At 36.9% G+C, this 23,138-nt stretch overlaps 1 protein-coding gene and 1 long non-coding RNA gene across 3 annotated transcripts in view; one reads left to right on the plus strand and one right to left on the minus strand.

Moving 5' to 3' along the window:
• Wdfy2 (WD repeat and FYVE domain containing 2) overlaps positions 1-23,138 on the minus strand; it is a 154,008-nt gene that overhangs the window by 41,219 nt on the left and 89,651 nt on the right. For both annotated transcript variants that reach the window (XM_015484254.2, XM_015484253.2), the window contains exons 4-5: positions 12,997-13,051; positions 7,440-7,590 (exon numbers count right to left, since the gene is read on the minus strand). In XM_015484254.2, the coding sequence (XP_015339740.1) occupies positions 7,440-7,590; positions 12,997-13,051 (206 nt within the window). The remainder of the gene's footprint in view (positions 1-7,439; positions 7,591-12,996; positions 13,052-23,138) is intronic.
• Positions 7,913-23,056, plus strand: LOC125616140. The gene is made up of 3 exons (XR_007346765.1): positions 7,913-8,051; positions 19,132-19,134; positions 23,043-23,056. It is a non-coding gene; the product is annotated as an uncharacterized LOC125616140 (long non-coding RNA).

A 23,138-nucleotide genomic window follows, 5' to 3' on the forward strand; every position in this document is an offset into this window, starting at 1 on the left:
GGGTTCTCTGCCACTGAGCTACATCCCTTGCCCTTTTTACTTTGAGACAAGGTCTTGCTAAATTGCCTAGGCTGGCCTTAAACTTGTGACCCTCCTGCCTCGGCTCTTGGGTTGCTGAGGCATTAGGACTTAATTGCTTGCTGTTCAACAAGTTTTGATGCCACCGCACTGCTAATTCCTTAGTGCTCTTCCGGCACACACTAGACATGTCCTCCTCTACTCAAAGTCCTGGTGGCCACTAAAGAGGCTTGACTTTGATCACCTACTTAACCACTTTCAGTTTTGCATTCACTGATGTAATACTCTTATGAACGTGAGGGGTATGTGCTTTTTCTAGTCCAAACATCTTTATTATATTTTCCCTAAAGTGGACACCTTTTTGTACTTTTGATTCTGTTAACAATATGCAGTTTGTGAGGGTGCTGTGTATCCTTTAGTTTTTGATCTGTAGGTGAAGGCTGAAACACTTGATCTGAAATTCTTAATTTGGTAAATCTGTCATGAATCCAATCTGTACAAATGAAATTCCCCTGCTTTTGTTGCAGTCTGTAATTTCTCTGGGGCCTCTGAAATAGTGCAAAATCCCCACCACAAGTGTAGTAGTTGTTCTTTCTAGAGGCACTGCTTGCTAAACTAAAGTTCCTTTAGTTAAAAAGGTGGTATTGGGACATGAAGAGACAAGAGAACAGAGAGAAAGTCCAGAAATAGACATATAGAAATCTAATACATGTCTGGTAAAGGCAGCTCTTCAAATGAGTAAGGAAAAGATGGATTGAAATAAAATGATGTTGGCACAAACTACATATGTATTTGGGGGAAAAAATGGGACTGTATTTCACATCACATACCAAGGTAAATTCCAAATCAATTAGGAACTTCCACGTAGGAAATGAAAATATTAAGTTCCAGAGAGTGGGTTTCTTTGGGGTAGGAAAAGCTATACCTTAGAAACACAAACAAATAATATAAACAAAGACAAAAGATACATTAGAAAAAACATTTGTAACTTCTGCCACAAAGGGCCCAAATCCCTAATATAGAAGAGCAATCAAGGAGAAAAAAAGACCAGAAATCTGACAGAAAAATAGGCAAAATCTGAATGGGACTCTGAATGGATAGTTCAAGAAGAAATAAAAATGGTGCTGCGTGAAAAGAATTAACCCAGCAGGCAGACTCTATCCTTTGCAAGCCTGCTTACAAAGCTGGCATTGTGTCTGGGAACCTGGATTTGGGGTAAGTTCCCACCATTAACTGATAAGAGTGGTTCAATGTGTCTTAACTATTCCAACTAGCTTATGCTGAATACCTGCTTTCCTTTCGTGCATCAGGAATTTTGGTATGTGCCAGGTGGGAGCTGTCTACATGACCAGCCCTCACTAAAAATTCTAGACACTGAGATTCTTACAAGCTTCTCTGGTTGACAGTGCTTAGCAATATATATATATATATATATATATATATATATATGAAAAATCTCCCAATTTGAAAACAAAGCAAAATAAATGAAACTACCAAACTGGTGATATAACCACATAGTTGAGTGAAATTATTTTACGCGACTTTAAAACACAACATTTTGAATGTACATACTTAGAATATACTCTGAGGATAAAAGAACATCTAAACCTCAAAATATCATTCAGTAGTCTTATTGTCATTATAATGCCATCGGATAAAGCAAATAAGGAGTTATGTTGATGTTTTAAGAATAAAGATTTTCAGCCCAAGATCAAAGAAACAAGTTCAAAAATGAAGAAGTAAAAACCCTATCATGTGGGGCTAGGGTTGTGACTCAGTGGTAAAGTGCTCGCCTAGCATATGCAAGGCCCTGGGTTTGATCCTCAGCACCACATAAAAATTAATTAATTAATTGATTAATTAATTAATTAAAGGTATTGTGTCTATCTACAACTAAAAAATAAATATATAAAAATATATTAAAAATCCTACCATGTTAAATTTGAAATTTTGAATTAGAAATAAAAATGAGTTATTTTATTTTAAAAAGTAACACATATGTATTATTTCATAGATATCTGTGATTATTATTCCTCACTAAATAACAGATAATTACATGACTGGTACAAAAAAGGGACAAGATGATCTTAAGACATGATGAGCCAGAAAGTTATCAGACATATGTAAAATAGTTAATAAGGTTGATAAGGAAAATGACCGCTTTACATTTATTTTAATTATAAGAATGAAGATGAAAACAAACTCAATTGACACTAAACAGTCTTTACAATCACAAGTGAATAGCATTATTCTGTAAAAGTCATGAATCCAACAAAACCTATTTATAAAAGGGTTAGAATAAAATGGTAGTACAACCTCAAAGCTTAGAGTGACTGCCATCAACTATGATGTGAAGAAATTGAGATAATCTTAATAGCTTTTCAGAACTGTGTATCTGCCTATGAATAAATCTAAGAGATTATATTTGGAGGGAAGACATTTCACTTTACAGAGTAACCTTTTTTTTTTTTAGTTGTTGATAGACCTTTATGTATTTACACGAGGTGCTGAGAATCGAACCCAGTGCTTCACACATGCCAGGCAAGTGTGCTGCCACTGAGCCACAGCCCTAGCCCATACAGAGTGACATTTTGGAAATATCTCCAACATGAAGAAAATCCTAAAATGAAGAGTTCTTGAATTATTTTTTGTGAAAACATTAAAAAAATATGATCAAAACACTGTCAAAAATAAGATACCAACAGGTCTTCCTTCAGGTCTAGAATATGCTTTAAACTGTTCTAGAAAACAGAGAAATATCCCATTGTGTATATATGCCACATTTTTTTTTTTTTATCCATTCATCTACTGAAGGGCATCTAGGTTGGTTCCACAGTTTAGCTATTGTGCATTGTGCTGCTGTTAACATTGATGTGGCCGTGTCCCTGTAGTATGCTGTTTTTAAGTCCTTTGGGTATAAACTGAGGAGAGGCATACCACTGGGTCAAATGGTGGTTCCATTCCCAATTTTCCAAGAAATCTCCATACTGTTTTCCATGTTGGCTGCACCAATTTGCAGTCCCACCAGCAGTGTATGAGTGTGCCTTTTCCCCCCACATCCTCACCAACACTTTCTGTTGTTTGTCTTCATAATAGCTGCTATTCTGACTGGGATGGTTTTGATTTGCATTTCTCTAATTGCTAGTGATAGTGAACATTTTTTCATATATTTGTTGATTAAATATCATCTTCTGAGAAGTAATGTGGCATATATACACAATGGAATATTACTCAGCAATAAAAGAGAATAAAATCATGGCATTTGTAGGTAAATGGATGGAGTTAGAGAAGATAATGCTAAGCGAAGTTAGCCAATCCCAAAAAACCAAATGCTGAATGTTTTCTTTGATATAGGGAGGCTGATTCATAGTGGGATAGGGAGAGGGAGCATGGGAGGATAGGACAGAGGGGTTGGAGAGGGAAGGGAGGGGGCAAGGGGTTATAAATGATGGTGGAATGTGATGATCATTAGTATCCAAAGTACATGTTTGAAGACACGAATTGGTGTGAATATACTTTGTATACAACCAGAGATATGAAAAATTGTGCTCCATATGTGTAATAAGAATTGTAATGCATTCCGCTGTCATATGTAAATAAAAAAGAAAACAGAGGCAGAAAGCAAAGAGGCAGAGAAGAATTAACAGTGGATGAGAGTATCCATTATAATACTTTCTGAATATTACAGAAAGTATTTACAAATTTAAAGATTAGTAAGTGAAGTAGGGAAGGAATACATTTGTTTCTATTTCCTGCCACTTCCTTGCTGTTGGATCTTTGGGAAATATCCCCATTCTGCTATATCCAGTGTGCAAAAGACTAGCCCAAATATTATAATTCCCGAGTTCTAATCTTGGTTCTGCCAGTTAACAGTCGTTGCCTTGGGCAAGCCACTTGTAACCTTCCTGAGTCTCATTCTCACCCAGCCTTAGTTGCTAACTATAAAAACAGAAGATAAGGTTATTTCATCTTTACTGCACACTATTGTTTGATAGTAAATGAAGTAATGTATGTAAAATCACCTCATATATTCTCAGGGACTGCAATATATATATTTTCTTCCTTTTCCTCTTCTTTTCTCTTTTCTTCCTTATTATGATTGTTAATTGTGTTATTACTATTATAGATCACTTAATATTTGAAGCTTCACATATGTAGCCAAAGAACCAAAGTATTTAAGGTTATTCGGAAATTCATAATTCAATTTGAGAAATGGTTGGTCTGTTTGTCTTCCTTTACTCTCTACTTGAACTTTGATTGTTTTTTTTTTAATTTTTTTCAGTTGTAGATGAACACAATATCTTTATTTTGTTCATTTTTTTTCTATGTGGTGCCGTGATCAAACCCAGTGTCTCATGCATGCTTGGCAAGCGCTCTACCACTGAGCCACAACCCCGGCCTGAACTTTGACTATTTTTAAATGCATATTTGCTTCTCCAAACAAACAAAATTTTAAAAACTCTGTAAAATAGTGGGATGGCAGGAAAAGGGGAAGGAGGAGGGGTGAACCCTAGAACTATAGTAGCTTGCTCATTAACTACCCATCCACCTGCCAGCTGCAAGAAAAAAGCTCCAGCTTTAGAAAAGTCCCACAGTCCTTGGCTCAGACCTCTGGCAAAAACACAAAACTATCATGCCATCAGTGTTTAGCCTTGGAAAAATAGCCAGGAGCAAGGATTGGCAGTATGGCTCCAAAATTGGATCTGGCAAGGCAAAGCTTGCAGGGGTCAGGGAACCTTCTGTAAGAGCCTGTCTGCAGCAGTACTGCAGCGCCCCTCTGCCTTCACAGTGAGGGTAGCTAGATGGTCACAGCCCAGGAACTGAAGCCCAGAGGCTTAACCCACCACCAGTAGCACCAGCACCATTACCACCACCTGACTATAACACACACACACACACACACACACACGTACACAAGTACACACACACAGGCACAGGCTTCTGACATCTGATAACATGATGTTCTGCATGGTAAGTCACACGGTATGGCCAAAAGAAAAAGTTACAAAATGATGACTTTTGAATCTGGTGGTGATAATCTTATACCATAGACTATCACCGTCAGTGCAAGTTTAATTCTTGCTTATTTGGTTTTTGTTTTTCATTTTCAGATGGTTTAAAAAGTCACCATCTTGAAGATAAGACCTGCAGTGTTTCCCACACTCCGTTGCTTGGGTAGGTGAAACAAAAGACATAGGGAAGAAGCATCATTAGGTCTGGCTAGTAACATAGAAGCCAGCCTAAGGTGCCAGTAGTTCTGCTCTCTTTAGGCCAGTGCAGTACAATGGGATAAAAGCAGGAGTCCAAGGCAGAAGACCTGGGATCTGGTGGTAAATCTCCAAGCTACTAGGTAGATGGTCTCAAATAAGGCAAGGGACACCTTCTGGGTGTCAACTGGCTCATCAGAAAAATGAGGGAGTTAAAGACCTGTTTTTTAAAAAAATATATATTTAATTGACAAAAATTGTATACATTCAAGGCATATTGTCATGATTTGATAAATGTATATATGGTACAATGATTACCATAATCCAATTAATTAATACATGCTTCACCATCGGTAGTTTTGTGCGTGAATGTGTGTGTATGTTCACGGGTGTGCATGGATTAAGTATGCCACCCTCAAGGTCACATGTGGAAACCTCATTCCCATTATGATGGTATTAGAAGGTAGAGCTTATGTGTTGAGTCATGAGGGTGGAGCTTCATGAACAGGATTAGTGTCCTTATAAAAGAGACTCCAGATGGGGCTGGGGGTGTAGCTCAGCAGTGGAGCACTTGCCTGCATGAGGCACTGGGTTTCATCCTCAGCATCTCATATAAATAAATAAAGGAATCATGTTCATCTACAACTAAAGAGAGAGAGAGAGAGAGAGAGAGAGAGAGAGAGAGACTTTCTCCAGGGAGCTCCCTTGCCCCTTCCACTGTGTGAACTCAATGAGAAGATGGTCATCTATGAAGCAGGAAGCTGATCCTCACTAGGCATGGAAACTGTTGGCAACTTGATCTTAGCCTCCAGAACTATGAAAAATAAACCTGTATTGTTTAGAGGCCACTTAATGAATTATGGTAATTCATTAAAGCAACTTGGACTAAGAGAGGGTGGGCCCCAGCATTAGAACTATAAGAAATCACTAATCTACAGACATGCGAATTCATGTATTTCTTTTTTTTTTTTTTTAATATTTATTTATTTATTTTAATTCTCGGCGGACACAACATCTTTGTTTGTATGTGGTGCTGAGGATCGAACCCGGGCCGCACGCATGCCAGGCGAGCGCGCTACCGCTTGAGCCACACCCCCAGCCCCAAATTCATGTATTTCAACTGAAGCATCATACTTATCTGAACTGGCTTTAGGAAAGTCAAGTCTGGAGTTTCTTGTATTCACAGGTAGTACTAACTTCTCAAAGATAAGCTTATCTTGCTTTCCATTCCCTTGCCTTTGATCTTTTTAACTTGTCATTTTTATAACCTTCTACAATGTTCTTTCTTAGCTTCTTTACTTGCCCTTCCAGTGAGAAAAATAAGATGACACTGGCTTATATACATACACTTAAATATACTTAGAGCCATATATCTGCAAAGAAACTGCAATGTACTTTGTCATGTTGTTGAGCATCAACGACTGGGTGTTTCATAAATATGGAGATAAAAATGAAAAAAACAGGCCGTCCTACTTTTGTTGACAGGTGATCTGATTCCACTTACTTCCTCATTTGTCAGAAGATGGAGAGATTCTACTTTTTTAAACTAAGAATCCCAGAGTCCTCTACTCCTGGCCATGGGAGCATAATTCACACATGCTTTGCGCTAGTTGACACTTTGCTTGCTGGAGCCCAGAAGTGGGGATTATCCAGCATTAGCAGGGCTTCATACTGAGAAAATGGACTCTAGCAGCTTGGGAGATAAGAATATTATTCCACATATCTTGGAGAAGTTTCATGCCCAGAACAAATCTTGTAGCATTAACAGGTAGATACCAGCTAAACCACTCTAGTCCCAGCATGGTAGCTTCTCAATAAATATTTTAAAAATTAATAGAAATCCTGTGGCTCTTTTCCCAAGCACTAAGGAATTGCTTACAACATTCACATTTATATATAAATTACTCACAGACAAAAATCAAAGTCTGTATTTTGGTGATTGTTTATTCTCCATGGACCATAATTTTTCTGATAGCTGAGGCTTATAGATGTGGGTGTGTTGTATTTGACCCAATGAAGTTACCTCAGTCCACTCCACCTGGGGACGCCCTGATGACTAATGTCTTAGAAAGTCTCTGAGCATCTTATTCACATGGGGACAACTCAACAAATAATGCACCAAAACTTTTCAAACTGTGCATACTTCAAATTTTCAAGAATCAAAGAGGTCAACAGCTAAGTTCCCACCGAGGGATTCTGTCCAGCAAAGGATACTGCAGGCCTGAGGCCACAGCACTGGTGCGATAACCTCCAAGGCGCTGCCCACTCTCAGAGCAGTGCCAGGCAAACTGCTTGTCTTGTCCCGTGCTCAGCACCCACTCCAGCTCCAGGACAAACAGGACCATCGTCACTCTGCTCTGATGTGCTGAAAACCAAGAGACAAGAAGACAACCTATAAAGCAACCCAAAGAGTTTGGAATAGCATGGTCCACAGAGTTGTATTGTTCTCCTCTCCCCATTCTGGAAAAAGCTGACGATATAAGCTGTTTGTAGGGACAGGGAATAACAGTGGCTGCGGTCGGAGGTAGGAATGTGCCTCTAAAGACAGGCATGCCTGAATTTTTATGATTTTTTAAAAATGATCCTTTCTCTTCCCAATGCTCCCCTTCTATCCCTCTTTTGCCAATCCAAGAGTCAATAATCCAAGAATTACTGACTCAGAAAGTTCTTTACCTGAGGGTCTAGACCACCACCTTCAACACAGTAGGGCTGCTGGACTAGAAATCGTCAGATCCAATATGATCACAAAACACATCAGGGATGACTTCTGAATGCAGTCACTGTAGTCAGTTTATATGCACTTCCAAAAACAGTAAAGAGCACACTGTTCTTCTGATGTAGACTGTTTTATAAACTCAACAAAATTCTAGATAAACAGCTTTCTCTTGGAAATCAAATGCTTAGAAAGGAGGGCAGAATTATAAAAAGAGAATAAAATATTCTTTACACCAAAGTATACATCTCCCTATTTCACACATGGGCAAAGTGAGGAACAATAAAGTGGAGTCTTTAGGCTGAGGTCTCGTGGCTTCTCAGTTACCAAAACAGATGGGAGGATTTTTGCTTTCTTATTATACGATTCCAGAGAGTGAGGTGGAGAGGACTGCAGTCACTGCAGAGCTGACTGGAATGAACATCACCTGTCTGGCAGTCTAATGGGGCAGGAGCATGCTAGTGAGTGAAGACATAAGTTTCCCATTTTGATTACCACACAGAGTCCAGAGAGATAAATGCAACTCTGCTGGCAGTAACACCATCTGCCAATTTCTGAGCACCTAACAGGTGCCAGGTATTTAAACGCATTCTGTCTCTTAATCATTACAATTACCCTGCAAAGTGGGTGCTCTGATTTTACAACAAATCCGAAGTTCACAAGATGGCCCTTTTAGATTGGCTACCATACAATATAGTCAGAACCACAGGGAACACCCATGGATACTCATTTCAACAAATGCCTGATACTGTGAAACCTGACATTTGAAACATGGAGAATCTTAGAAGATATGGAAGTACTAATACTGTGACCTTTCTACAATACATCCCTCCTTTTCAGAGTCCCAACCACTATCAAGATCAAAATACTGCCTTTGGGCTGGGGTTGTGGCTCAAAGGTAGATTGCTCACCTAGAATGCGTGAGGCAATGCTAAGTTCGATCCTTAGCACCACATAAAAATAAAATAAAGATATTGTGTCCACCTATAACTAAAAAATAAATATTAAAAAAAGATATGGAATATCCCCAATTCTCTATTCCCCCATCCTTAATCAAATACTAATAATCTATTGTCTGTCTCTATGGATCTTTCTATTCTTGACATTTCATATAAATGTATTCATACTATATGTGGCCTTCTGTGTCTGGCTTCTTAGCATTCATTCATGCTATAGAATATATGCTTTCAGTTCTCTCAGGTATATAACTAGGAACAGAAATGCTGTATCATAAGGCAGCTTTAACTCATTAAGAAACTGAAAAATTGTTTTTTAAAGTGGCTATACCATTTTACATTCCCATCAGCAATGTGTGAGGGTTCTAATTTCTCTACATTCTTGTCAATTCTGGTTTATTGGGCTGGGGATATGGCTCAATGGTAGAATGCTTGCCTTGCATGTGCAAGGCCCTGAGTCCAATCCTCAGTGCACGCGCGCAGACACACACACACACACACACACACACAAGCATATAAACAAATGTGAACCCCCAAACCCCCAAACAAAAAATCTACACTGATTTATTTCTCAATATTTACTGAAAAACTCAACTATGTTTTAGGTACTGCACTACATCTGCACTACATAATTTACATATTCAGTCTTCAAAAATATTTTTATTGTGGTAAAATATACATAACATAAAATTACCATTTTAACCATTTTTAAGTATATAGTTCTGTAGCATTAACTACAGTCACACTGTTGTATGACAATCACCACTTTTGGAGCTCCAGAACTTCCACATCTTCCCAAACACAAATTCTGAACTTGTTAAACACTAACTCCCAATTTCCCCTTTCCTGCAATTGTTGGCAGCCACCATTCTGTTTTCTGTCTCTAGTAATGGGACTGAAGTAAGTACCTCACAGAGGTGGAATCCTTCACTACTTGGCCTTTTGTGACTGGCTATGTCATTGAGCATACCGTCTTCAAGGTCCATCCAGATTGTAGCATGTGTCTGCATTTCCTTCCTTTTTAAGGTTGAATAATTCCATTGTATGAATATACCACATTTTGTTATCGATTCATCTCTCAGTGGACTTTCAGGTTGCTTCCACCTTATGGCTATTTTGAATAATGTTGCTGTGAACAAGTGCATACAAATATCTGTTTGAGCCTCTGCTTTCACTTATTTGGGGAATATACCACTTAATAATTTTTGAGTATTAATCTGACACTACATTCCTGGGATAAACCTCACTTGATCATAATGGTGAATTTGCTGAAATTTTGATAATATATTTTACATCTATTTTCATGGAGAACGATGGCCTATAGTTTTCTTGTGTTGTTTCTGTATAATTTTAGTGTTAGGAAATACTGTTATGTTTTAGATCCACCCCCACCTCAAAAAAAAAAAACAAAAAAAACATTTGGGGCTGGAGTTGTGGCTAAGTGGCAGAGCGCTCACCTAGCATTCGTGAGGCATTGAGTTTGATCCTCAGCACCACATAAAGTAAAATAAAGACACTGTGTTCACTTATAACTAAAAAAATAAATATTAAAAAAAGATTATGTTTTGAAAGTATGGACCTTGACCCAGCAAAGTTCAAAGGTGGGGCTTTTAGGCAATGATTATAGCTCTGACTCTTTGTTGGATTAATCCATTGACAGGTGAATTGACTCCTGGGAGATAGTAGGTAGTAGTACTTTGGAGGAGGTGGGTCACTGGGAATTGCCCTGAGAGGGTTTATCTAGTCACAGCCCTGCTTCCTGGCTGCCAAGGGCTGAGCAGCTTTCCTCGGCCACATCTTTCTGCCATGTTTGTGCCTCGCTTCAGGCCCAGAGCAATGGAAGTCAGGCGACCACAAATGAAACCTATGAAACCACGAGCCCCAAATTAACCATTCCTCCTCAAAGTTGTTCCTGTCAGGTATTTTGTTCACAATGACAAATAGCTGAATGATACAGGTTGGAAAGTCTTTAATTTCTTCAATTTTCAAAAGAGTTTGTGTATACATAATATTATTTCTTCCTGGAATGTTTCAAAAATCCACCAGTGAAGCTATCTGGCGCAAAAGCTCTCTTTGTAGGGATATTTTGATTATAAATTATTTAATTTTAATAGACATAGAGCTTTTAGGATTATTTATTTCTTCTTGAATGTCTTTTTGCAGTTTGTGCTTTCAAAGACTCATTCATTTCATTTTTCATATTTATCAGCACGAAACCATTAATAACATTTCTTATTTTCCTTTAAACATACCCAGTCTCTGTAGTAATGTCACTTAGATTATTTCCAGTACTAGATTAAATTCCAGATAATTTAATAAGTCTGGTTAGAGATTTATCACATTTATTAATCTTATAAAAATTAGCTTTCAGTTTCATTAACTTTTCTGTGTTTTCTATTTATGAACTTCTGTTATTATCTTTTCATTCTTGTGTTTAGATTGTTTCTCTCACTCTTCTTTTGTCCTTTTTTTCTTTTGTACTTTTCCCTTTTTTAAGGTGAAAACCAAAGTCATTGATTTAGATCTTTCTTCTTTCCTAATACAGGTGCTTAATGCTATAAATTTACCTATAAGTTCTGCTTTAAGAGCATCATATAAATTCTGGTATGTTTGCTTTCATTTTTATCCAGTTCAAGATACTAATTCCTCTTTTGTTTTATTCATTGACCCATCAACAATGTTATTTAGTGTCTACATATTTGGGAATTTTCCAGAGATCTTTCTAATATTGACTCCTTCTTTAATTTCATTCTGATCAAAGAACATACCTTATATATATATGACTTAAATCCACCAAAATTTATTGAACCTTTTTTAATGACATCAAATTTATCTGTCTTGGTAAACACTATGTGTACATTTAAAAATAACACCTATTCTGCTTTAGTTGGATGGAATTTCTACAGATGTCGATTAGACCAAGATCATTGGTTTTGTTGTTCAAGTCGTCTATACTTTGATTTTCTGCTTATCTGTCATACCAAATATTTATATACTCAACAAATTATTGAGAGGACTATTAAAAATTTCAGACCATAATTGTGGAAGTATTCAATTCTCCCTAAAGTTTCATCAGGTGTTGCTTCACATATATTATAGGATACATAAATACTTGAGACTGTTATGACATTGTGATGGATTGGCAGACTGGCCTTTATCATTATGAAACAATATCCTTTATCCCTGGTAATATTCTTTGCTCTGAAATATACTTTGATATTAACAGAGCTATTCCAGCTGCATTGGCTTTTCATCACTGTGGCAAACACCTGAGAAAAATCACTTGGAAGAAGAAAAGTTTATTTTGGTTCATGGTTTCAGGGGCTTAAATCCATCTCCACTAGCTCCAAGGCAGAAACATCATGGTGGAAAGGCATAGTGGAGGGAAGTTGCTCAGCGTGGCAGTCAGGAAGGAGTGGAGGGAGGGGGGAGGGAGGGGGGAGAAAGAGAGAGAGAGAAAAGGAGAGAGAGAGTGCATGCAAGAAAGTGTGCATGCGAGAGAGCAAGCACATGCTCACAAGGGAGAAGTCAGGGACAAGATATAGTCCCTGGCTTAAGGGCATGCCCCCAGTGACCCACTCCTGCCAACCGTGCCCCACCTGCCTATATTTTCCACAACCTCCCAGTAATCCATTCAGCTATCAATGGATTAATCTACTGATGAGGTCAGATCCTTCATGATACAATTACTTCTCCAAATTTCCAGCTCTGGACATTGTTGCACTGGGGACCAAGCTTTCAATACATGAAACTTTGGGGGACATTTTAGAACAAACAATAACATTCCACTCCTGACCCCTAAAAGCTCATGCCCATCTCACAATGCAAAATATAGTCCATCTCCAAGAGTGCCATAATCTTAACGTTTAGCACTGCTCAAAAGTCTAAGTCCAAAGTCTCCTCTGAGACACAATGCTACAGGATCACAGGCAAGTCACTCAAACTTGTTGGGCCTCAGCAACTTAATTCACAAACTGTGATATTTACCTCCAAGGTTGCTCTGCTTTGTTCCTTTGACCATGACAAGAAAGTCTTTTCTAGTGGCAGTGAAAATCACCAAGTAATATATTAAAGTCTGGGCAATAAAACACTAACTCCCTACCTTGATAGTTTTTCACAGGAGTCATCTTGTTATAATCTTCTGACAAAATAAACTCCTGCAAAAGAAAAGAAAAATATTAATCAAAAGGAAATTCTTTAAGTGAATAACTATGTTTTGGCAAAATCAGATTGCAGAAAGTCCGTATCATCTCAGAATTATACCTAACATTATTTTGCCAATTGCCTCAGCACTTTTGTTTCTAAAAGCAACCATAATTATGATCCATGTAAGCATCATAATTTTTATCTTACAACTCTTAAGTTGACTATTTTTGTGCATACAGAGAAGAAAACTGAATCAAGTTCAGAGTCTTGATGTTGGTCAATTTTAAAGATTAAACTGTATTCAAATCCTTTCCTCTCAATGGTGCCACAGTTGAAAACTTGCAAGGCTCTGGTCAGTGAGCAAATAGATGGCAATTTTCTACTAGAGAAATAAAGTAGATATTGCTAATGTTAGCAATTTATTTCCCCTTACTATAAACTTCTTGAAACTGCATCTTACTCATTCCTTGTATCTCTGGGGTGCATGACATAGTACCTTGGCATAGTAAGTAACAGATCAATATTAGTCAGCCTCCCAATCCAATGAGATTAGTTTGGATAGCAAATATACTGGGGGGATAAACAGTTCTATATAGCACATTGTATACACCCTTTGTAGGGACACATAAAGGTGAGTGTGTGGGGTTTCACCCACGCATCTATGTAGATAGTGATGCACATGTGGAAGTCAACCAAATATTCAGGAGGCCCAGCCCTGTTTTGACTCCTTTAGCTTCTCCCACATGCAAAATATTCACTTATTCTTAAAAAGAAAAAAAAAAGTTGTCAAACACAAGGAAAGTTGCAAAGTGTAATAAAGCAATGCCTTCATCCGGGCTTAAAAACAGAACAATAAATCTTTTCACAACATTTGGAAGCATCCAGAATTTTTCTCTGATGATTTTTTAAAAAGAAAGGTGGGAGGACAGATACATAAACTCCTTTATTGCTATCTAGTATTTACTGAGTTCATACAGATTATGTAACTTTTTAGAAAAAAATATTTTATTGTTACTGTGATAAATGTCACAAAGATAAAGCAGGAGGTGATGTGAGAGAATATACCAGGCAACCACGCTTCTTTCATTCTCCACTTTCCCATCCCAGCCCCCTTACAAAGCCTGTCTACAAATGGATTTCCTTCACAATGATTTTCTCAGTAATAACATTATTCAACCTGTCACTTTTTAAATTCATATCATTATTCCTTCAAGGAGTAGCACCATATCCATTTCTCATTTCTGAAGAGTTTAGACTCACAACTGAGCAGAGCAGACTAAGTTTTAAAGAAATAAAGTAGTATGCCCATAAGGAGCTGATTGACAGTGTGGGTAGAGAAGGTTGCACAGGCCCAAGAAGCAGCTCATTACGAAACCTTTCATTCCATGGAACGGGTCACAGCACTGAGCACCACATGTCAGAGGGCCCACATATCTACACATACACACACAAACACACTTCCACATGTGCATCACTGTCTACACAGATGTTTGGGTGAAACCCCACACACTCACCTTTTATGCGTCCCTACAAAGGATAGATATAGTGTGCTATACAGAACTATCCCCCCGCCCCATTATTTTTGCTATCCAAAGATACTACTATTTGGACAAATGTTTACTGAGTTCATAAAGTTCATGTTATTTTAAATATACTGAAAGGGTTCTCTGGCTGGGCAAAGATACCTCAATTCCTCTTGGAACAAGGCAAAATACAAAATAAAAGAACTCAATGCAGGTTTGCACATTAGAATTTAAAAATATACATACAAAATTAAATATTACCATTTCATGACACTAGTGAACCCAATTTTTTGTTCATTTGCTTTTCCTATGATAATAAAAATACATAATCATGAATAAAATTTGGGAGATTTTGTCACTTTCCATTATTATTTTTGATCACAGAAACCATACGCTCTTCTAAAAAATCTACAAGGATAATCATTTAAAGGTCCCTTGTGGTACCATTTGTTTAGATAAGATATTATGAAAAGTATTATTGTAATAATACCTATAATAAAACAAAATGTTAAACTACTTGGACATACTTTTTACCTTTAACAAATCATGTGTATTACTAAAGGACTACGTATTCATAAACTTCATTCTTTTTAATGAATGCACAGAAAATACTGGAATGTTCTTTCCCTGAGGAATATATTTATATTGTTTCCTATTTTTCTCATTTAAATGTATTTTGTTTTTTATGTAAATCGAGTAGTAGTTCTATAAAAGTTCTATAAGTAGCATGATTTTTGGATCAGAGTATGACCATTAAAATTTTGATAGACATTGCTAAATTTGAGTTTTAAAAAGACTGTATCTAATAACATTCAAACAATATAATATAAAAGCCTGACTATAAATTAGTTTACTTCCTTAGGATTGACCAATCAAAGAAAAATTAGATCAAACATTCACACACTTTAAATTATTTTAAATTATTTTGGATAAAAATAATTTCTATTCTTCTTTCTTTTATTCTACTTTTCCTCCTTACTATCCAACTGTTTATCAGTCTATCACTCAATTAATTTTAATGTTCATTCTAATATATAAGACAATATAGGACATACAAAGGAAAAGTAAATAATTGTCTCTACCTTCAATCTCACTCCTTTTGAGGGAACCAGTGTTAACAGTCTGGTGTTATCTTTCCACACCATTTTTTAAACACTTATTAGACATATTATAAACATACACATGTAGATAGGGTTTTGTTTTGTTGTACAAAACTAGGATCACATTATAGATGGTACCTTTATCTTGCTGTTTTCACTTAAAATATGTCATAGCTACCTTTCTAGAAATCACATGGTTCTAACTTATTCTTTCTGATGGTTCTATAATACTCCACAAAATGGATATGCCATACTTTATTCAAGTCCTTGCTCCTTAAAATGGACATTCCACTCATCTACCATTTTTTATTGGAAAGGTTTCTGCACATATACCCATATGAATTAATGCAGATGTGGGAAAGATTGCTGGCTCAAGGTTATTATGTACATTTAGTGTTTTATTAAACATGCTGGATCATTCTCTAGGAAGTGCCGTAGTCATTTACCCCTACCCATTTTGTAAGACGGCATATTTTCCCACATCTCACTAGTACTGGATGTTACCCATCTTTTCAATTTTTGCCAAACTGATGCACATATTCACACAAAAGGAACCTGGTTGTGGTTTAATGGGTGTTAATTACTCCATTTATAAACTGGAACTTTTTTTGTAATGTTTATCTACCTCTTTAATTTCTTGTTCTATGATATCTCTGTTCAAATCTTGTTTTATTTTGTTCCCTCAGGCAAAGCTTAAGTCTAATGCTTTGTTTGGAGGTGCAATATCAGCAGTGTAAGTGAGGGAACAGCAAAGCAAAGCAGAAAAAGATGAACAGTGTATCACTCCCAAGTTGGCTATTCTTGAGCTCACGGAAGGTTTCTAGATAGACAGAACTGAAACACTAGGTCTGAAAAGAATTCACTAAGGGATGGAGGGATGGAGAAGAAATTTATCTGCCAGCCCTCTCCCTTCTCCCTTTGAATTTTGATCATAGCTCAGGGGAGATTAGCTTCCCCCTCCTTCTAGAAAGTTGTACTACCTAGTCCGTTTGCAGCCACTGGGGAAGTCAGATCTTCAGCCTAGCAGTGCTGTGCTCTGAAAGTGCTCTTTTCTGTGCATCTAGAAAGTAGCAGGGGAACCAGACATTCTAGGCTTTAGGCTCAGGGTGTAACAAGAAACCCAGAGGGTCTAGGAAACAAGTCGAGAAAATCGGAAGCAGGGGATATGGTGTGGCCTAGGCACTTCCTTTCCCCTTTTGTCTCCGGTGGTCTTTGATTATTAGGGATAGTAATCCCTTACATAATACATACATTGACAATATTCTCTCTCCTGATATTCTGGCCTTTGATATTACTTAATAAATATTCTGCAGTACTGAAAATTTTTAAATAATAATCGTAGCATTCTGAGTTGAAATTGTACTAGATGTTTGAAGTTTTAATTTTGGAAAAAACTGTATTTCAGTTGCTTACCATGAGGAATGTACTCAGATTGTTCAACACAATCTTTCTTTACTAGTTAGAAAGAAATTTTTTTTTCTCATTTCAACTTCATATATACTAAAAACAGCTTTTGGAATAACACATATTTTAGTATGTTATCATAATATTTAATATGGCATTGATTGTTGATGTCAGAAAAACAACCTTGGCCAAGTTTAGGTACTCATCTCTATTTTAGTTTTATCCAGAGTTTTCATTAATAGTAGCTGGTGAATTTAATTAAATGTGTTTTTGGTATGTATTACACAAACTTTAAAACATCCTTCAATTTATAGAATTAATTATTCTAATAAATTGCCTAACACTGACTCATTCTTGAATTCCCGAAGTAATCCCAACTTGCCATGGTGTATACTTTTCTATTACTGTATTGCTGAAGTTCATGTGCTAATATTTTAAAAGAATTTTCACACACACTTGTCCACAATATTATTGGTCTGCAGTTTTCCATTTTGGTGCTTTTTGGGGTTTTGGTTTAAAGTTAAGAAAAGCAGAACAGGGGTTATGAGCTTGAACAATTAGAGACAAACTGTCTGATCTAAACCCCAGCTAAAACACATGCTAGTAATATGATTTTAGACAAGCTGTTTGAATCTCTGCTTCATTTTCTTCCTCTATTGTGAAGACTGAGGTAATGTTTATAAAGCATATAAAGCAGTATCTGGTACACAGTAAGTACATATTCTATGAAGAGTAGAGCAAAATAAATATTATCTTTTGTACAATAAATTTAAGGAGCTGTCCCTATTTTAAAAATTCTCTGAAATAAAACTGAAAAACTCAGAATTGGAGAAAATTCAGCTCTTTAATCTTTCCCCCTTAAGTCAGCTTTTTTTGCTGCTGTGACCAAAAGACCTGACAAGAACAATTTTTAGGACTCACGGTTTCAGAGGTCTCAGCCCATAGACAGCTGGCTCCATTGCTCTGGGCCCTAGGTGAGGCAGAACATTATGGCAGAAGGGTGTGGTGGAGGAAAGTAGCTCAGGACATGACACCATGAAGCAGAGAGAGACTTCCCCCACCAAGGACAAAATATATACCTAAAAGGCATACCCCAATGACCCACCTTCTCCAGCCTACAGTTACCACCAAGTTAATTCCTATCAAGGGAATTAGTGTACTGATTAGGTTAAGGCTCTTAGAACCTGATCGTTCTCCTCCAAACATTCTTGCATTGTCTCACACATGAGCTTTTGGGGGACACCTCCTATCTAGACCATGACACCACTGGTATCTATACCAACACTTGTGCTGCTTTGAAGTTCTCCCTTTTAACCTAACATTGTCACACGAGCATTTCCCATGTGATTAAATAGTCTTTGAAATCAGAAGTATTAATAGCTACATAATATCAGCTAATAAGGCCACATATAGGATTTTGATCTAATTAGTCCTTACTATATTTCTAAGACACCAATGATTTACTATTAAATAACAATATACTTATTAATAATATTTTGTGTTTATATTGTTAGTTTCTTAGGGTGGTTTTCCAGACATTAAATTACCAATGTAAAGGTGCAGCATTTCTAAAACTCTGGATAAATATTACTAACATCTTTTCTAAATTGTGCCTATTAAAGTCCCCTTACATCAGTGTATAAGAGTGACTATTTTATTCAACTTTAGTAAATATGTACATTCTAAAATCACAACTTAGATAAAAAAGAACTTAAAAATTTTTAACACATCAATATTTATTAGTCCTTGGCATTGCCCCCAGCTTTTTTTCCTGCTTCTATAGAATTTCAATGACTTTTTTTTTTTTTTTTTGCTTGTCATAGGTTAAGTGTCTACTTTATTTACTTCTTGGTTTTGGTTTTTCTTTGTTTAAGGCCTTGTTTTATACATATAGAGCCACTCTGAATATCCTGGAATTCATTTTGGCATAAGACATAAGGAGAGGATTAAACTGACCTTCTTCTTAAGAGTGAACCAACGGCCTTATGCCATTTATTAAGTCTTTTTCACATCCACACTTGAGATGTCTTCTTTTCCTTTTCTTAGATTCTTCACATAATTGAGTCTGTTTAGATGTCATTTAACTCTGTTCTGTTGACTGCTAATCTTTTCTGGTACAAGAAAAATGATTTGACTGCTATGAATAAAAAATATGCATTAACATAAATGATATATTTCCTAATTTCCCATCTTAAAAATGTAATTAGACCAATAAAAATGTAATTAGGTGATCAGTAAAATAATATTTTTAAATAACAAAAAAGAAATATCATATTAAGAGCATTTATTGGAATTGCATTAATCCTACAAACTGGGTATTACTGACATTTAAAGATATTTTTAAATGTATATTAACAAACTTATAATTTTCTTCATCTAAGTTGCACATATTTCTTTTTTTGAAATTATTTCTAGACTTAAGAAGTTATTAACTTTTGTGAATGGGATCATTTTCCTATTACTTGATCAACTTGTAAAAAAAAAAAAAAAAGACATATTTGTAGGTGGTACTTTGGGGCCAAGCTGATAAATAGTGATAGCACAGTTCCTGGGAGGCTCACTACCTACCACTTAATATCCTGATTCATGGCAGTTAGAGGTAATGGATCTTGGATAAGGCACTGGCTACCTAGAACACTTAACACACTGGTAACTCTACAGGCAAAATGGAGCATCATTCTATTCCTAAAATTTAGATGGAAAAGAAAAAGGTTATTGTGCTATTTGGGATCAAATTAAGGAAAGAGAAGAGAGGAGGAAAAATGGTGAGGTTATTTAAGTTGCAACATTATTAGTAGCCAACACTTTGGGCTAGAGAAGTGTAAAGAATAAAAATGGAGAAAGGGAGCGAGGTTGTGAGCCTTCCAGGAACTGTGCTATCACTATTTCTCAGCTTGGCCCAAAAGTACCACCTGTATTTGAACATTTATCAATGTGTGGATTTTTTTTTTAAATTCTTTTGTCTCTTTGAATTCCTATGAAAATTCAGCCTTGCAGAATCAATCAATCGGGCAACATATTTTTAAAAGTTGATAGCATGCCCTATCCTTAAAGAAAGTACAACAGGCTCATATCTAAGTACACACATCACATGCCAATCACAACCCTCTTGTGGAATGTTTCATAAGAACTGTCATTATTTTCTAATAGTTTCTAACAAAAATATACCTATCAGGTAGATGCCAGGGATTTTGTCTGTGACAGAGGTCACCTTAGCTGAATCAAACTGGTACTCAGCTTTTGCAGTCTACACAAGTTAACAGGCAGTACTATATGTTTTTTCTCAAATGCATGTTTTCTGGTCATCCCTAGGCTCCTGTGTAGTGTAAGTTCTCGGTGGTATCTTGGATCCTTCTGTGAAAGGCAGGAAGGAACAGCAAGGAAGACTAGGGTTGAAATGCTGTGTTGTGGCCTCTGGTCCCATCCAGCGAGCTTGGTCTGAGGTGCGGTGCAGTTTGAACGTGTGTCCCTCCCAAAATTTGCATGCTGACGCTTACCTGACAATGTGATGGTATTTATGAAGACTTTAGGAAGGGATTAAGTCACAGGGCAGAGTCCTCTTAAACGACATTAGGAGCCTGAATCAAAGAGGTACAAGGGAAAATTCACCCTCCATTCCTTTCAGAAGATACAGAGTTCATCTCCTTTGTAGGATGCAGCCTACAAAGTGCCATCTTGGAAGCAGAGACCAGACTAACCTTACCAGACACCAAAACTGATGACACTTTGATCTTGAACTTCCCAGCCCCCAGAATTATGAGAAATCAATCTACTGTTTGTAAATTACCCAGTCTCTGGTATTTATTATAGCAGCAACACCCACAGGGATCTCAATTTCATGTACAAGTCAGTGCAGCAAGGCCAATAACCTTTATTGATCAGTTCTTTCTAATATTCAACCCCTGCAAAACATAACACTAAAATATTCAATAATAATTTAATTAGAAAGCAATGAGCTTGGGTCCTTTGCTGTTCCCATGATCACCCTGACTTTCCACTCTTTACCAGTCAAGGAATACCACACAGTTCCAAACACTGCCTGCCTGCTCACCTACTAACACTGAGTCAATGAAAAAGATCCTCAAGAATTCCTAATCCTTTAAAAAATTAATTTCTTGCTTTATTTGAAAGCTTGCCAATGATATCTTATTTCCTAAAACACAGCAGTACTTTAGGAATAGAAATAGAGTCTAAGATTAAAATTTCAGCTACTGATTCTTTGTCATGTTTGTTACATGTCAGAGACATACACTGAATGTTTGATAAGTTTAATTTTTATGAAGAAAACTGACCTGTAGTTACATTCCCCATACAAGTATTCTTCTCTTCTCCAAAAAATATCTCAAACTAACCAGCAAGATCATCCAAAAAAATTAAACAAGACCTCATTTCAAATGTTACAAAGAATGAAGAGAGAGCTGGGTGTAGTGGCCCATGCCTGTAATCCCAGCTGCTTGGGAAGATGAGGCAGGAGGATCACAAGTTAAAGGCCAGCCTGGGCAACTTAGCCAGACCCTGTCTCAAAACAAAATTTTAAAAATGGCTGGGGGTATATTTTGGTGGTAGAGCACTTGCCTAGCATGTGCAAGGCACTGGGTTTCATTTCTAGTATATTTCATCCTCACCCCCATAAAGGAAGGTAGAAATAACGTAATCTGTTTATCTACCAAAAGTGTTGCATAAAAGTACTCAGCTCTGAAATAATTATATACCTGAGCCTACACAAAGTCATTACTGAAGGAGCAGATAAACACATATAAGGTTTCACGAATCAGAAATATTATGGAATAATACCAAAAGCATTATGGAGACAATCAGATTGGGGCCAATGTGTCCTCTTTCTGCATCTGTTTCCATAAAAGAGAGGTTGATCTAAAGACAAAGTCTGATTGGGAAGCCTGATAATGGCAAATTTCTCACTTTACATTTATAAATAAAATCCACCTCTGTGTGTATGTATGTATGTATGTATTTTTAAAAATATTTATGTGGTCCTGAGAATCAAACCTAGTATCCCACACACACTAGCAAGTGCTCTAACACTGAGCTACAACCCCAGCCCCATGTATGTATGTATTTTAAAAACAAAACATTAAACACTAATTCTTCCTCCTCCTTTCTCTTAGCTCTTGGTAATAAGTCTTTACTTTTTGTTTCTATGATTTTGATTACTTGAGACCTTGTAGAAATTCCTTCCTTCCTTCCTTCCTTCCTTCCTTCCTCCCTCCCTCCCTCCCTTCCTTCCTTCATCTGGCTTATTTTACTTAGCACAATGGTCTTAAGGTTTGCCTATGTTGTAGCATGTGACACAATTTCCTTCTTTTTTAAGACTGTACAATATTCCATTGTGTGTATGTGTGTGTGTGTGTGTGTGTGTGGCATTTTTTAAAAAATCCAATAATCTGTTGATGGATACTTAGGTTGCTTTGCCTCTTGACTATTGTGAATAATACTGCAATGAATATGAGTGTACAAATATCTGTTCCAGATCCTTTCAATTCCCTTGGATATATACCCAGAAGTGGGACTAGTGGATCATATGGCAATTTTGGGGGGCGGGTACCAGGGATTTTATATTTTATTTCAAGACAAGGTCTCACTGAGTTGTTCTGGGACCTTGCTAAGTTGCTGAGACTGGCTTGGAACTCGCAATCCTCCTGCCTCAGCCTCCTGAGCCACTGGGATTACAGGCATGTGCCATCGCGTCTGGCTCTATTTTTAATTTTTGAGGACCCTCCATATATAAGAGGGTGATTGACTTAAAGTGGCATTAAGCAAGTATTACTAACTTGAAAATGGCCCTCTTTTTTTTTTTTTTTTTTTTTGTATGTCTTCAAAATTAGCAGTGTCTCCCTATCGCCTCTCTTACCATGAAGTTCAGAACCGAATTCAAGTCATAATCATACAGACTGTGCTGGTCCTAATAATATGCATATTTGGGTTATTCTAGTTTCACACAGGCTTTTTGTTGCAAGGAACTCAAGTCACTAAAGAAAAGAGGATTTACTGGAAGAGACAGCAGCAGTAAGGGAAAAGATATAGACCAAGGAAGCTGTGCTAGCCAGCCTCTG

This window comes from Marmota marmota, unplaced genomic scaffold (genome assembly GCF_001458135.2).
Source record: "Marmota marmota marmota unplaced genomic scaffold, marMar, whole genome shotgun sequence".
Lineage (NCBI taxonomy): Eukaryota > Metazoa > Chordata > Mammalia > Rodentia > Sciuridae > Marmota > Marmota marmota.